At 36.4% G+C, this 14,126-nt stretch overlaps 1 protein-coding gene across 1 annotated transcript in view; it reads left to right on the top strand.

Annotated features, from left to right (window-relative positions):
• Cnbd1 (cyclic nucleotide binding domain containing 1) overlaps positions 1-14,126 on the top strand; it is a 371,846-nt gene that overhangs the window by 347,533 nt on the left and 10,187 nt on the right. The window contains 1 exon segment of the mRNA XM_060384618.1: positions 3,895-3,954. Within this exon segment, the coding sequence (XP_060240601.1) occupies positions 3,895-3,954 (60 nt within the window).

Raw genomic sequence — 14,126 nt, 5'->3', positions numbered from 1 at the left:
ACTTCTTCCCTTTAACCATTTTTTCTCATGTGTGTTTGTCTTTCTCTATTGTTTTAGTTTTAGGCTTTAGAACAGTATCCACATAAAAGCAATTCATGTGTGCTTATTTTTTATTTGCTTGTTTATTTTAAAGGGGTTCATATATAAGTTTTGTTTTTAATTGATTTCTTTTCTCTTTCATCCCTCCAACTTCTCCCATCTTCACCCCACTCCCTCTCAAGGTCTCCTTTTCTTTTATTATTATACAGATATACATAGTGCAAGAAAGCATACACATATATATATATAATTTATAATATATATAATATATATATTAAAATAAAAACCCTCAAAAGAATTTATTCTTTGGTGAAGATGTTTTTACAAATAAAATCCTCTGTTTATTCTGCTATTCTTGCATTTATGGCTGTTGACACTGTTGTTATAGTTGCTCTTACAGTGCACAGAGCTGCCCCAGGGACTGTTGAATGCTAGGCAAAGGTTCTCACTGACCTAAACTCCTAACCCATATTTGTTAATTTTTGTAGAAATAATATGAAAAATGAGAAGCTTAAAATTTGTGTTTATCATACTCGTATTTTCTTGGAAGAAAGTGCTTTTGGCGTGGTGTAAGGATTACAGTGTGGGAGGATCTCATTATCTAATACAAGAATGAAATCCTACTCTGAGCAGACGCTGCCGAGTGGAGACCCTGGGAGTGCTGCCGGCTCTCCTCACACGGGCCAGGGCATCTAGGGTTTCTACTGCTGCATATGTTTAGTGCGTCACCCTGGACATCACTGCTCATAGGGAACACCTGTTTCTTGTTTTCGCTGGACTGCCAAAAGGAGAGTGGGGTCATCAGTTATTACATGAGCTGAAGTTATGCAGAACACAAGCCTTGTATGAGAAATAATGTCAGGAAAACCATATCCACTGTAATTAATTCAAAGTTTGCTTCATGCTGAGAGTCATTACAGGCATCATTTCAGAAGAGGCTGCCAAGCCACCACATATCCAAATACAAACTAAGTACTTAAGTGTTTCTGCATAGCATTTTTTTATCAAGAAATATTTGTACTTAATTATTTTCTGAACATCAAAGTAATATATGTAATGAATAAAATAAGGTACTTATGTGTCTATTAATTAATGTTCAAACTATACTTAATGCTGTTTATGTTCATTAATACTTATTAAAATGAGTCATGTCTGTAAATTATCTTCTCTTAATGTATTCAAGTTTTATTGACAATTACAAGTAATTAGCCAGTTATATATTGGACAGCTAAAAAATACTATGTACTAGAGTGTGTTTCAGAGGATAAATAAGCCACTGTATATTTTATACCTTTTATGTTCTTTTTATATATGACAATGTAGGAAACCATATTTCTTATCATTTGAATTATGGTAATTATCCATTGATCTGAAGGTGTGTCACAGGGTGTGGTTTGAATAGTTGAACAAAGTGCAACAAGTTTCTCCTGTTTTTAGAAAATTGTTTTTATTCTCATGTGTCCCATAAAGTCTTTCTAAAATGTAAATGAAGAACAATCATAAATCGTAAAATTCTTGTATTCATTTGGTAACTTAAAGTTTTGGTGTAGATTATGAACATGACAGTTATTTAAAAATATTATTGAGATTGTTCAAACATTGAATCATTTTATATAAAGAGCCCTTTTCCCTTATTTTAATCATCAATTTAATTTTGCGGGCATTATGAATCAAGAGAAAAATTAACAGAGGAAATGAAATTATATTAGTGTTACATAACATATACAAATCACGTTGGTTAAATTTCTATTTAAGTCAATAACAAGTTGGTTTTTTTTTTCTACTTTCCCTATAATTTACTAGTGATCAAGACAAAATGCTTGAAGAGACTACTTAGGTTGTTTGTAGAGTTGTTGTTTGTGACTGGGTACCCACTGCCATATTTTTCTTTGTATTTTAATTAGTTGTGGTTTTCTGTAATGGTCTCTGTCTGTTGTAAGATGTTTCTTTGATAGTAGGTGAGACCTATACTTATTTATCAGTATAGGAATAAATATTTAGAATGTAAGTAGTAATTACATAGTTTCAGTAAAGTAGTGGCAGTTGTAGATTCTCCTCCAAGATCCATGACCTCACCAGACCTAGCTAATTGGGATGGTTTCCAGGACTGGACATCATTTCACTCTCTTTGAGCAGGGCCTAGGTCCAAATAAAGAAATGTTGGTTACCGATAGGTATGTGTGCTACTATTGTACCCTGATGAATATTACACAACACTTGTTGTTATCGTAGTTCATAAGCATCATATCTGGGCAGGACTATTGGTTGCTATTTACAACACAATCCTGTACCCAAGTCCCGGAGATCATATTTCAATGGTTGTAGTGGGGGGTCAGAAAGTCTGTAAGAGCCAGAGGAACAGGAGGTTTTCTGTGAGTCTGCAAATCCTAGAAGATTTAAAGAGGCTGTTTCCATGAAGTCACATCATTATTGCTGCCAAAAAGATTTGAACCAGAATGAAACCAATAGACATACTACCACAGATCAGAGCAAGACCATGGAGCCTCAATCCTAGACAAAGAAGTGTGGACAGCTAATGAATGCTGAGAGCAGGATAAAAGCATTTGCCAAAGAAGACCCCACCAATTGCTTATCCAACACCAGTCATCTTTTTTTATTTCTTTTGTACCTGTTAAACTGCTTTGTGGTTTTTCCAGCTGCTGATGGTTGTGTGTGGTGACTGTACAGAGGAATGAATACTAATCAATCATGATCCCTGGTCATATTACATGAACTGAAAAGGTTGTATATATAATTTAAGGGTTTATATGAGTGTTGTATCAGTCCTAATTTACCCATTCTCCAGTAAGGAACCTTCCAGAATGTATCTAAAAAAAAAAAACAAAACAAAGCAAAAAAAAAAAAACAAAAAAAAAACAAAAAAACCCCCAAATTATAGTCATTGGGTCGTCACAGACCCATAACTTGCATGTGTGTACACACACATCAGAGAAAGAGAAAGAGGGACGAAATGAGAGAGAGAAAAACAAGATGAAAACTAGCTGTGAAGGATAATGGGATAAGGTATGGGAGCTGTCAAAATAGTGCAATAGGAGTTAAATCTGATCACAGTACAGATTTTATACAGTCAAATTTATAAAACAGTTATGGATATACAGCATCTCATTTTACAGAAATATAATAAAATCACACATATAATAATTATTCATGGTAAATGTCAATAAATTATGCTTTTAGAAAGTGTGTCTTTGAAGGTCTAATTCTTTTTTTTACATTTTTTTATTTTTAAATAATTTTATACATTCACTGTATCCCAGCTGTAGCCCTCTCCCTCTTCCCTACCAATCCTCCCCTTCCTCCCTCATCTCCTCCCTGCCCCCTTCAGAGTCCACTGAGAGGGGGTGTCCTCCTCTCCTTCCCTCTGGCCCTAGCTTATCAGCTATCTTCAGGATGGTTGCAATGTCCTTATCTGTGGCCTAGAAAGGCTGCTCCTCTCTCAGGGGGAAGGGGAAGCTCATGAGTTCATGTCAGAAACAATTCTTGTCCCGATTACTAGCGAACCCACTTGGATACTGAGCTACCATGGGCTATGTCTGAGCAGGGGTTGTAGGTTATATCCATGCATGGTCCTTGGTTGGATAAACAGTCTCATAGAAGACCCCTGTGCTCAGATATATTTGGAAGGTCTAATTCTATTCTTTGTAATGGGACAATAAAAGAAGCTGCCTTAACTGTTTTTATTTTGTGCCTGTTAAATTGCTTTGAGGTTTTTCTAGCTGCTCATAGTTACATGTTGTCAACTGTATTCCTTAATTGTTAATTTATTGGTTGGACACAGTATATATGAACCAAAAACTATTACTCTCTTATTTTGAATCTTATGTTTTCTTCTAGGATGATGTAAAGCACGAATACATACAAAGGGTACAACAAAAGGAATGGAAAACTTTCAAGGTATGATAGTATATGTACTAGCAAAATATGAAGTACAGCTAAACTTTCTTTCCTGAAAGCCATCTAATTTTAGCAACTTCAAGAAGTATAATTAACAGAAAATACTCATAATGAATGTATGCAGAAATGTTTCTAAAGACAACAGAGTTCTTTATGATTAAGGCAAAATAATTTATCAAATCAGCAGAGCCCAATAGGTCTCACATATTTGCCATGTACTAAGCAGTTTAGATGTCTTATCCATTTCCCTCCTTTAAGTGTATCAGCTGACTGAGCATTTTATACAAGAAAGCAAAGGCCAGAAACATTAAGACACCCGACACATTAGCCAGTTTGGTTGTAATTCTGCATTGCTCTCTGCCTTATTTATGAGTCACAAAAATGTGGGAGCAATAAGGATGAAACTGTTTCCATTTTCCCATATAAACATCACATGAAAAATAGTGATGTTAACATTAGATATTTAGATATTAACCTAAATTTAGATTTTTTAGGGTTTTTTGTTTGTTTGTTTGTTTTATTTTTTTATTTAACTTTTATTAATTACACTTTATTCATTTTATATCCTCTCATAAGCCCCTCCCTTCTCCCCTCCCGGTCCCCCCCCTTTCTGCATGCATGCCCCTCCCCAAGTCCACTGATAGGGGAGGTCCTCCTCTCCTTCTTTCTGATCTTAGTCTATCAGTTCTCATCAGAAGTGGCTGCATTGTCAGGGTTCTAGGTAAAAGAGAGGACCCTAACTAAAATGTTCAGTCCCCATCCTAAAAGGCAAAGAGGATGGACATTAGAAGGAGAAGAAAACAGGAAAGAACCTAGGAACCTGCTACAGAAGGCTTCTGAAAGCCAGAAGAAGAAAACAGGAAACAAACTAGGAACCTACCACAGAGGGCCTCTGTGAAAGCCTCTGCCCTGCAGACTAAATTTAGATTTTAACCTAAATTTTGTATCACTTAAAAAACTGCCAGAATCATTATCATTGTTACCTTTATCCTCAGGCTACCTTAAATTCTTTGAAATCCACAAAGGGAGAAAAAAAATGAATTTTTCATTTATACTTTTTTAAAAAATCTTTTGTGGGGCAGGGGAGGTAACAACTTGAATATTTTATGACATACATAAGAAACATTTTAATAAGTGTAAAAAATTAAAAATATGCTGAAATATTAAAAACTTAACTGTATTTTATATTATCCCTCATAATTCTTAATACTTGGTATAGTTGAAATGACTCATTCATAGAAAGTAAATATGATTAAAAGATTTTAAATAGAATATTTTTATATTTTTTCAACAGTGAAACTAGGACAGGATTGTATCTCGGTGATAAAGTGGGTACTTAGTATGTTCTAGACAATTGTTTCAATCCTCAGAGTTGTGGGAGGGGGTGTGTTAAAAATTGTACTCCCACCCAGCTTCTTGATTGATTTGAAGGAAGCATTTTGAAAATGGCTCCCTCCTGAGCTCTCTGTCTGGAACCCTTAGCTTAGGAGAAGAGTGATTCCTTTAGGCCTACATTTATTTTGTTCCTTTATGTAGCCATTGACCATTGCTTAAGGAATGTACCAGAAAAGGTTTCCAAATAGTTGTCTCTACTATGAGAAAAACAGTGAAACAAATATTTGTGACAATCCCATTTCTCCCACGCCATCTCCAGTGCCTCAGTCTGGCTGGACTGTGCTTACTCTTGACTTTAGGGCTTTATTTTGGCATCATTTTAATATAATACTTATGAGCTTGCTTATATTCTCACCAAGGGATGAATTCTGGCTTAGATCTATATTTTTCAAAGATATACATCTTTGTTAAAATATGAAGGCTTACTATACTGCTCAGAAGTATATTTTCTTTTATGTTATACTTGTTTCTAAAATAAGATTTTCTCAGTTTACTCCTATCACATAAAATAAAGCAAACACCTTAAAGATTTACTGAAAATCCCAAATCTCATTAACTTAAATTCTCAGTTTTGTCACCATCTCATTTCTCAGCTTTGTTTTTCCTACCTCATTTATCAATAAAATTGGTGTTTCAGCACCCATGAAGGCTTCTTTTCTCATTTAAGAGAGCTTAAACTGAACTGTGTTTTAAACTGTGTGCATATATGCTCAGGTTTTGAGCTTGCAGCCTTAAGCATTGCCAGTTCTCTACAGACAACACAGCTGTTTCATTCACACACACACACACACACACACACACACACAAACAACAACAACAAAAACAGGAGCAAAATATTTCATTGGCAAGAACATAAAGAGATGTGATTGTACATAATGGCAGATAATGTTTAACAAACTACATACCCACATTAAAAAAAAAAACTTAACATTTGCTAATTTTTCTTGGTGGAAGGGTGCACATTATCTTCTGTCATGGCACCATGAATTCCAGTGTAACTCTGCTTTCTCATGTCATGTAACATTATTAACTTTAAGTTGTCTACATGATAGAGTAATGATATAAATATGGAAAGTTATCCCATAATCAAGTCTGGGAAAGGGGGACAAGGGCTTTCTCTGGAGAAGCAGGGAGATTACTTAACAGTTTCAAGGTACAATAAAAGAAAACAACTTAGAAAGTTGGGGTCTTAATAGATCTTAGTATAATGTTCAAGGACCCACACATTCCCTGCACCTCCTTATAGTTCTTCTGTATAGTCTCATGCTTTCTTTTCAGGTAAATTACAAAGAAATGATGTTTGTTTTTTATTGGTTCTTGACTCTTTTATTTACATAGATACGTTGCATTGAGTTATCAACCAAATTAATACTAATCTTTCTTTGAAACGTAACATTCAGTGCATTGAAATGTTCCCTAGCATCCATGTGTTGACCTGTTGATGATCCTGTCTTGAACGTTGGTTGTATATACACATTTGTATAAATCATAAATAAGTGGTGAATCACTATTCACTAATATTTTAAGGACATATATCTTCCTTTCTTCATGTATCTATACCTTCAAGTACTTGTGAAGTACATTTGTGAAATAGAATAGCATGGGCCACATGGGAAAACTTGATATGAGCTTGAGTAAAAGAGTTAGAAAGGGGCCCCTGGGTATGCTGGACAGGAGCCTACCACAGAGGGCCTCTGAAAGACTCTACCTAGCATTGTATCAAAGCAGATATTAAGACTTATAACCAAACCTTCGGCAGAGTGCAGGGAATCAAAAAAAAAAAAAAAAGGGGGGGGGGGTTAACATGACCTGGAGAAGACAGGAGTTCCACAAGAACCAATTATCTGGGCACAGGGATCTTTTATGAGACTGTTTCTCCAAACAAGGACAATGTATGTATGCAACCTAAAGCCTCTGCTCAGATGTAGCCCTTGGTATCTCAGTATCCAAGTGGGTACCCTAGTAAGGGGAACAGGGACTGTTTCTGACATGAACTCAATGGCGGACTCTTTGACACGCGCTCCCCCACCAGAGGGAAGAGCAGCCCTGCTAGGCCACAGAGAAGCACTTTGCAGCCAGTCCTGAAGACACCTGATAAACCAGTATCAGATGGAAGGGGAGGAGGTTCTCCCCTATCAGTGGACTTGGAAAGGGGCAGGGAGGAGATGAGGGAGGGAGGATGGGATTGGGAAGGCGAGGGAGCTGGATACAGCAGGGATACAAAGTTAACAAACTGTAACTAATATTAAAAAAATAAAAATTATATAAAAAAGAGTTAGGGTACTTTGAAACAGTTTTTTAATGCTTTCACACAATTTTCACTTCATGTCCTTAAAATACCACAATGCTTTTGACAAACTGCCCCGTAAGAGGGATTTTTTAAAAAATCTGATCATTTTAAATGAATAATATAAGTAACAAGAATCAAGGTAGAGCTGTGAAATGAAACATTCATTTAGCATAAAAAGTAGTACAAGTAAAATAAGTGTGAAAATTGTTTTAAAAATATGTGCTCCAATCTTTTTTATATCGTTCTCAAATCATTTTGGGCATTCTAGTATAAATAGGCACTAGATGACAGAAGTAAAAGAATAAATCATGGTCTCAGCTCTAATCAACAGCTATGATCATCCATGGATTAAGTGGTTTTATGGATCAGAAATAGGGGGCCAGTGATCAAAGAGGGACAGCTTAATGTTTTCATATTAAATAGTTAATGGTGTCTGCTACAGTTTTTAGGTTTGTTTTAATTAATCTTTGTACTAAATAAGGATCTCAAAGTAAGCTAAGAATATTGATAATACTATAAACTTAGAGAGACTGGCCACAGAGTAACCAGTATCTCCACTTTGTGCTGCAAAACACAACTCAACACCTTAAAATAAACCATGGAAAGTGAAACAAAGCAATTTTTTTTTCTCACTGATTTATTGCCAGGGTAAGTTAGTACTTCTCTGGGAGGCCTGAAGCTGGGACACAGGATTTTGCTAAAATGTATAATAAATGCTAAGTATTGAAGTGCTCTAATTGCACATATATTTTTGGCTACTGTGACATGTGTATTAGCATTCATATTAGTCCTTTGGCTCTGATGTTATTTTTCTACTGTATCCCATTAAGGAATAGAAAAATGAAATTAGGTATCTTTTAGCTGTCTTTTCTTGAGGCTATATTTCACTAGCTCCTTCTGTTTCCCCACAAACCCTGCTCTCCTTCCCTGTAATTATGCTGTTGCTCTCTTCTGGATTCTTAGTTATTAAAATAAGATGATTTAATTAAATTTCACTGTTAAGCCTGCGTTTGTATGTCCCACAGTATTGTTTTAATTGACTTCACGGCACAGACTGGCCTCTGTAAGTGAAATAGAATATGTTATTAGGAAGGTGATATGGCGTTCAGACAGGTTGGCAGACAAGAGGTTAGAATGGAAAAGATGAGGGCAACAGCAATTCCATTTGACACTGTATCCTCATTAATTGGTATAGATACCCACATCCCACCACCATGTTCTATATGGTATGTTTTCAAGCATGTTTTCTATTAGCTAGTTCTGGCTTTAGGAAAATCAAGGAGAGAGCAAAATTTTCATCTGGGTTCACTCTCTTTTTCCAGAGTGAGAATAACATTTTGAATAATTTGGGACTGATTTTCATCTTGTAGGTGAGCCTGCAGGAATTATTATAAATTAAATAGAATACTCAAATTGCCAGAAGAGTTATATGAATCCTCACTCTAGTTACAATTATTCTCTAAAGAATACAAATTTTGGTGATCAAACTGGCCACAAACTTAGTTTTGAAGACTTTACCATTACTAGAATAAAATATTTTTAATAAGCACAAAAAGAGTGCAGACATGTCACAATGCACTGACTATTAGTAATAATATTTACTTATTCTTCCCACTGAAATTATTGTGGAAAATATAAGTTACTAATTAATTAAGTTCTATGACTTTTAATTTTCAATGGAGGTTTTCTTTGTGACTTTCTTTTTGAACAGTCCCTTAAGATCTTATACTCAGTTGACTGGTTTGGTTTTGCTATTATGAGAGAAGGTTTCTTGTAGCAAAATTTCTATTTAGCTGGAAGTGGCTTTGCATTCCTTGTTTTCCTGCTTCCGTCTCTGAGTCCCTAGACTAAGGGTATGCAGCATCCGCACATAACTTTCCATGCATTTAGAAGACTAGTGTATCAGGCTTAAAATAATTTGTCATTTTGTTGTTCTGTCTGGGTTGTAGTAATTTTGACTCCTTGAATTATTTTTTCAGATATTTGTCCAATACAAAGCACATCAATGATTATAAGCAGACCTTCCTTCATAGGAGAATATTCCACACTTGAAATGAACACGTATCTCATAACACATTTCCTTATTGGAAAAATAACTTGTCAAAACTATTTTTTTAATTAAGCAATGCATGCGGCTTGTGAAGTATTCAGTCAGCATGCAGCAATCGGTACTTACATGCTTGCAAGTGCTCAGCTGCCTCTCTACATAAGGCCCAGAGCGCAGGCCATCGATGTGTTCTGCCTAGACTCAGCTTAGGTCTTCTGCCTCAGCTAAAAGAAACAAGATGGGATGAATGGGGAGGAGTTCCCCCCCCATCAGTGTACTTGGAAAGGGGCTCGGTGGAGATGAGGGAGGGAGGGTGGGGTTGGGAGGGAATGAGGGAGCGGGATACAGCTGGGATACAAAGTTAATAAAATGTAACTGATAAGAAAAAAATAAAATTCAAAAAAAAAAAAAAAAAAGAAACAAGAAAACAAACCTGAGGATTACCAGTGAATGTGATTAGGGAATACCTGAGATTCCATTTTAGATGACTGTAGATTTTGGTAATCTGAAACAAACTAACCATCACATGTACTAATAAGTAGATAAATAACATTGTGTGACTTGCAGTGAAAATATATAAATACATATAAACATATATATACATATATATGTAAACAGAAAGTGAAAATATGAGAATGGGCGTATGAGAAAGACTATAGGCTCATCAAATATCTTTTCCTTTGAAATGATCTGAGTTAGTTTTTATCTGTTTAGGGTTAATTAATAAATTCTCAGTTACTTTTGGCTAATTTTCAAAAATTACTTTGCTTGGTTTATAAAATATCAAGTATGTATTTTATATGCTCCAATTAAATGATTTTTAGAACAATTGGCTATAAAACTCTATTAAAATAATCCAAGTGTCTAATATACATTTTGTTGTAATAAAATGTCTTTCAATTCAATATTTTATTTAGGATATACTTAATCAAAGTTATTATCATTGGTATTTTTCTACGTTTTCTTGTTACTTTTGTTTGCTTGCTTTTTTGTTTATTATGATGCTTGGTACCAAATTCATCATGGAGGCAGGCATCTACCTTTTAGTGATATTCTCAGTCCTTATTTTATTTTCTATATGGGAATACTTAAATTTGGAAGTGTCTAGCTATTGTATAGCTTTAGATGGGACTTAGGTATCCTTCCATTGTATAATTCAAAATATTCTAAAGGCATAAGTTGCAATTTTCTCAGTTTTCCTTTTATGAGAAGATTAACACTGTTTTTTGATGGCATATCTCTATCAGCTTAATGTGCATGGAGTAACCTTGGAGATACCGCGAGGCTATTTGTAGACAGGGTAAACTATGGGGGAAAATTCTCCTGTGTGAGGTGCTCCCTTTGGTCATGAGAGGTGCTGTCCCATACTCTAGAGTCGATAATTAATGAAGAAGAAAAGGGAGGAAACTGAGCACTGGTGTTCATCTCCCTGCTTCCAGACTTTAGCACAATGTGACCAGGTGCCTCTGCTCTCATGACCTCTCAAACCACATATCAAACAAATCTTTCATCTTTAAGTTTCTCGGTAAGAAATATAAAATATTAGTGGTGGGGAGCAGATTCTTGCTCTGACATAACTTCGTGGTTCTTAGGCCTTTTAAAATGGATTGTAGGTGCCTGTTCAGGAAGTTGCCTCCTGTGCCGATGAGTTCTAGGCTCTTCCCCAATTTTTCATCTAACAAGTTTAGTGTGTCTGGTTTTATGCTGAGGTCTTTGATCCACTTGGACTTCAGTTTTGTGCAGGGTGATAAGTATGGTTCTATTTTCATTTTTCTACATGTAGACATCCAGTTAGACCAGCACCATTTGTTGAAGATGCTGTCTTTTCTATTGTATGGTTTTGGCATCTTTGTCAAAAATCAGGTGTCTGTAAGTGTAAGGGTTTATTTCTGGGTCTTCTATTCAATTCCATTTAGCCACCATTCTATTTCTTTACCAGTATGATGCAGGTTTTTTTTTTTTAAATAAAATTTTTACTTTTTATATTGGTGACAGTTTATTCACTTTGTATCCCAGCTATAGCCTCCTCCCTCCTCCCCTCCCAATCCTGCCCTCCCTACCTCATCTCCCATGCCCCTTTCAAAGTCCACTGAAAGGGAAGGTCAGTTTTTATTACTATTGATCTGTAGTACAGCTTGAGATCAGGGATGGTAATACCTCCAGACAATTTGTTGTTGTATAAGATTGTTTTAGCAACTCTGGGATTTTTTTGTTATTCCACATGAAATTGGGATTGTTCTTTCAAGTTCTGTAAAGAATTGTGTCAGTATTTTGATGGGAATTGCATAGATTACTTTTGACAGGATGGTCATTTTCACTATGTTATTCATACCGATCCATGAGCATGGGAGATCTTTCCATCTTCTGATAAGGAGACAAATTTCTGAACAGAAAACCAACAGCACAGGCTCTAAGATCAACAATCAATAAATGGGACCTCATGAAACTGAAAAGCTTCTGTAAAGCAAAGGACATTCTCATATGAACAAAATGACAGCCTACAGACTAAGAAAGGATCTTCACCAACCCTATATCTGACAGAGGGCTAATATCCAGAATATATAAAGAACTCATTGTCACCTCCCCCTATGGGGGGAGCAGACTGACCCTGACCAGGTCACAGAGGAAGGCTATGAAAGACAGCCTTGATAGGCTAGGGTCAGATGGAAGGGAAGTCCTCCACTATCAGTTGACTGGGGAAGGGGCATGGGAAGCAATGAGGGAGGGAGAGGGCAGGAGGGAGGGGATGAGAGTAGGGCTACAGCTGGGATAAAAAGTGAATAAATTGTAATAAATAAAAAATTATATTAAAATAAAGAATTCAAGAAGTTAAAAAGCAACAAATCAAGTAATCCAATTAAAAAATGGGGTACAGAGCTAAACATAGAATTCCCAATATAGAAATATCAAATGGCAGAGAAACAATTAAAGATATGCTCAACATCCTTAGTCATCAGCGAAATGCAAATCAAAATGACCCTGAGATTTCACCTTACACCCATAAGAATGGCTAAGATCAAAAACTCAAGTGACAACACATGCAGGAGAGGATGTGGAGAAAGGGGAACCCTTCTCCACTGCTGTACAACCACTTTGGAAACCAGTCTGGTGCTTTCTCAGGAAATTAGGAATAGTGCTACCTCAAGATCCAGCTAAACTACTCCTAGACATATATCCAAAATATATGCAAGTATACAACAAGGATTTGCTTAACCATATTTGTAGCAGCTTTATTTGTAATAGCCAGAATCTGGAAACAACTCAGATATCCCTCAATGGAAGAATGGAAACAGAAATTGTGATACATTTACACAATGAAATACTACTCAGCAATTTAAAACCAGGAAATAATAAAATTTACAGGCAAATGGTGGGAACTAGAAAAGATCATCCTGACTGAGGTATCTCAGAAGCAGAAAAACACACATGGTATATTTCTCACTTATAAGTGGATATTAGAGATATAATATAGGATAAACATACTAAAATCTGTATACCTAAAGAAGCTAAGCAAGAAGGAGGACCCTGGGTAAGATGATCAGTACTCACTCAGAAAGGCAAATGGGACTGATTTTGGAAGAGCAAGAAAACTGGGAACAGGACAGGAGCCTACCACAGAAGGCCTCTAAAAGACTACCCAGCACAGTATCAAAGCAGATGCCAAGACTCACAGCCAAACTTTGGCATAGTGCTGGGAATCTTATGAAAGAAGGAGGAGATAGGAAGACCTGGAAGGGAAAGGAGCTCCACAAGGAGAGCAACAGAACCCAAAACTCTGGGCACAGGGGTCTTTTCTGAAACTGATACTCCAACCAAGGACCATGCATGGAGGTTAATGGCCCTGCACAGATGTAGCCCATGGCAGCTCAGTATCCAAGTGGGTTCCCTAGTAAGGGGAACAGGTACTGTCTCTGACATGAACTTAGTAGCTAGCTCTTGATCACCTCCCCTTAAGGGGGGGGGAGAAGCCTTACCAGGCCACAGAAGAAGACAATGCAGCAGATCCTGATGAGACCTGATAGGTTAGGGTCAGAGGGAAGGGGAGGAGGACCTCCCTTATCAGTGGACTGGGGGAGGGGCATGGGAGGAGATGTGGAAGGGAGGGTAGGGTTGGGAGGGGACAAGGTAGAGGCCTATATCTGGCATACAAAGAGAATCAACTGTAACCAATAAAAATTAAATAAATTGTAAAAAAGAATTTAGAAAAAAAAATGGATTGTAGAATGAAAGGGAAATTTGGAGCTGTGGGCTGAAGAATCCTTAGAATGTTGTAATCAGAGCTTCATCTTATATTCTTTTGTGAGCATAGGACATAGGAGGGAAGAAAAAAATGTTCACAATGTTTTAGGACTACTGTGAAGTAGAATAGAGGCCATTAAAGTTATCATCTGCTAAAAATATCTGACTTCCTCCTGCCTGAGTCTTGAGAACTCCAGTGGT

The sequence above is a fragment of the Meriones unguiculatus genome, chromosome 6 (assembly GCF_030254825.1).
Source record: "Meriones unguiculatus strain TT.TT164.6M chromosome 6, Bangor_MerUng_6.1, whole genome shotgun sequence".
Taxonomy (NCBI): domain Eukaryota; kingdom Metazoa; phylum Chordata; class Mammalia; order Rodentia; family Muridae; genus Meriones; species Meriones unguiculatus.
Note: the sequence above shows the minus strand (reverse complement) of the source record. Positions and strands in the feature narration are given on the sequence as shown.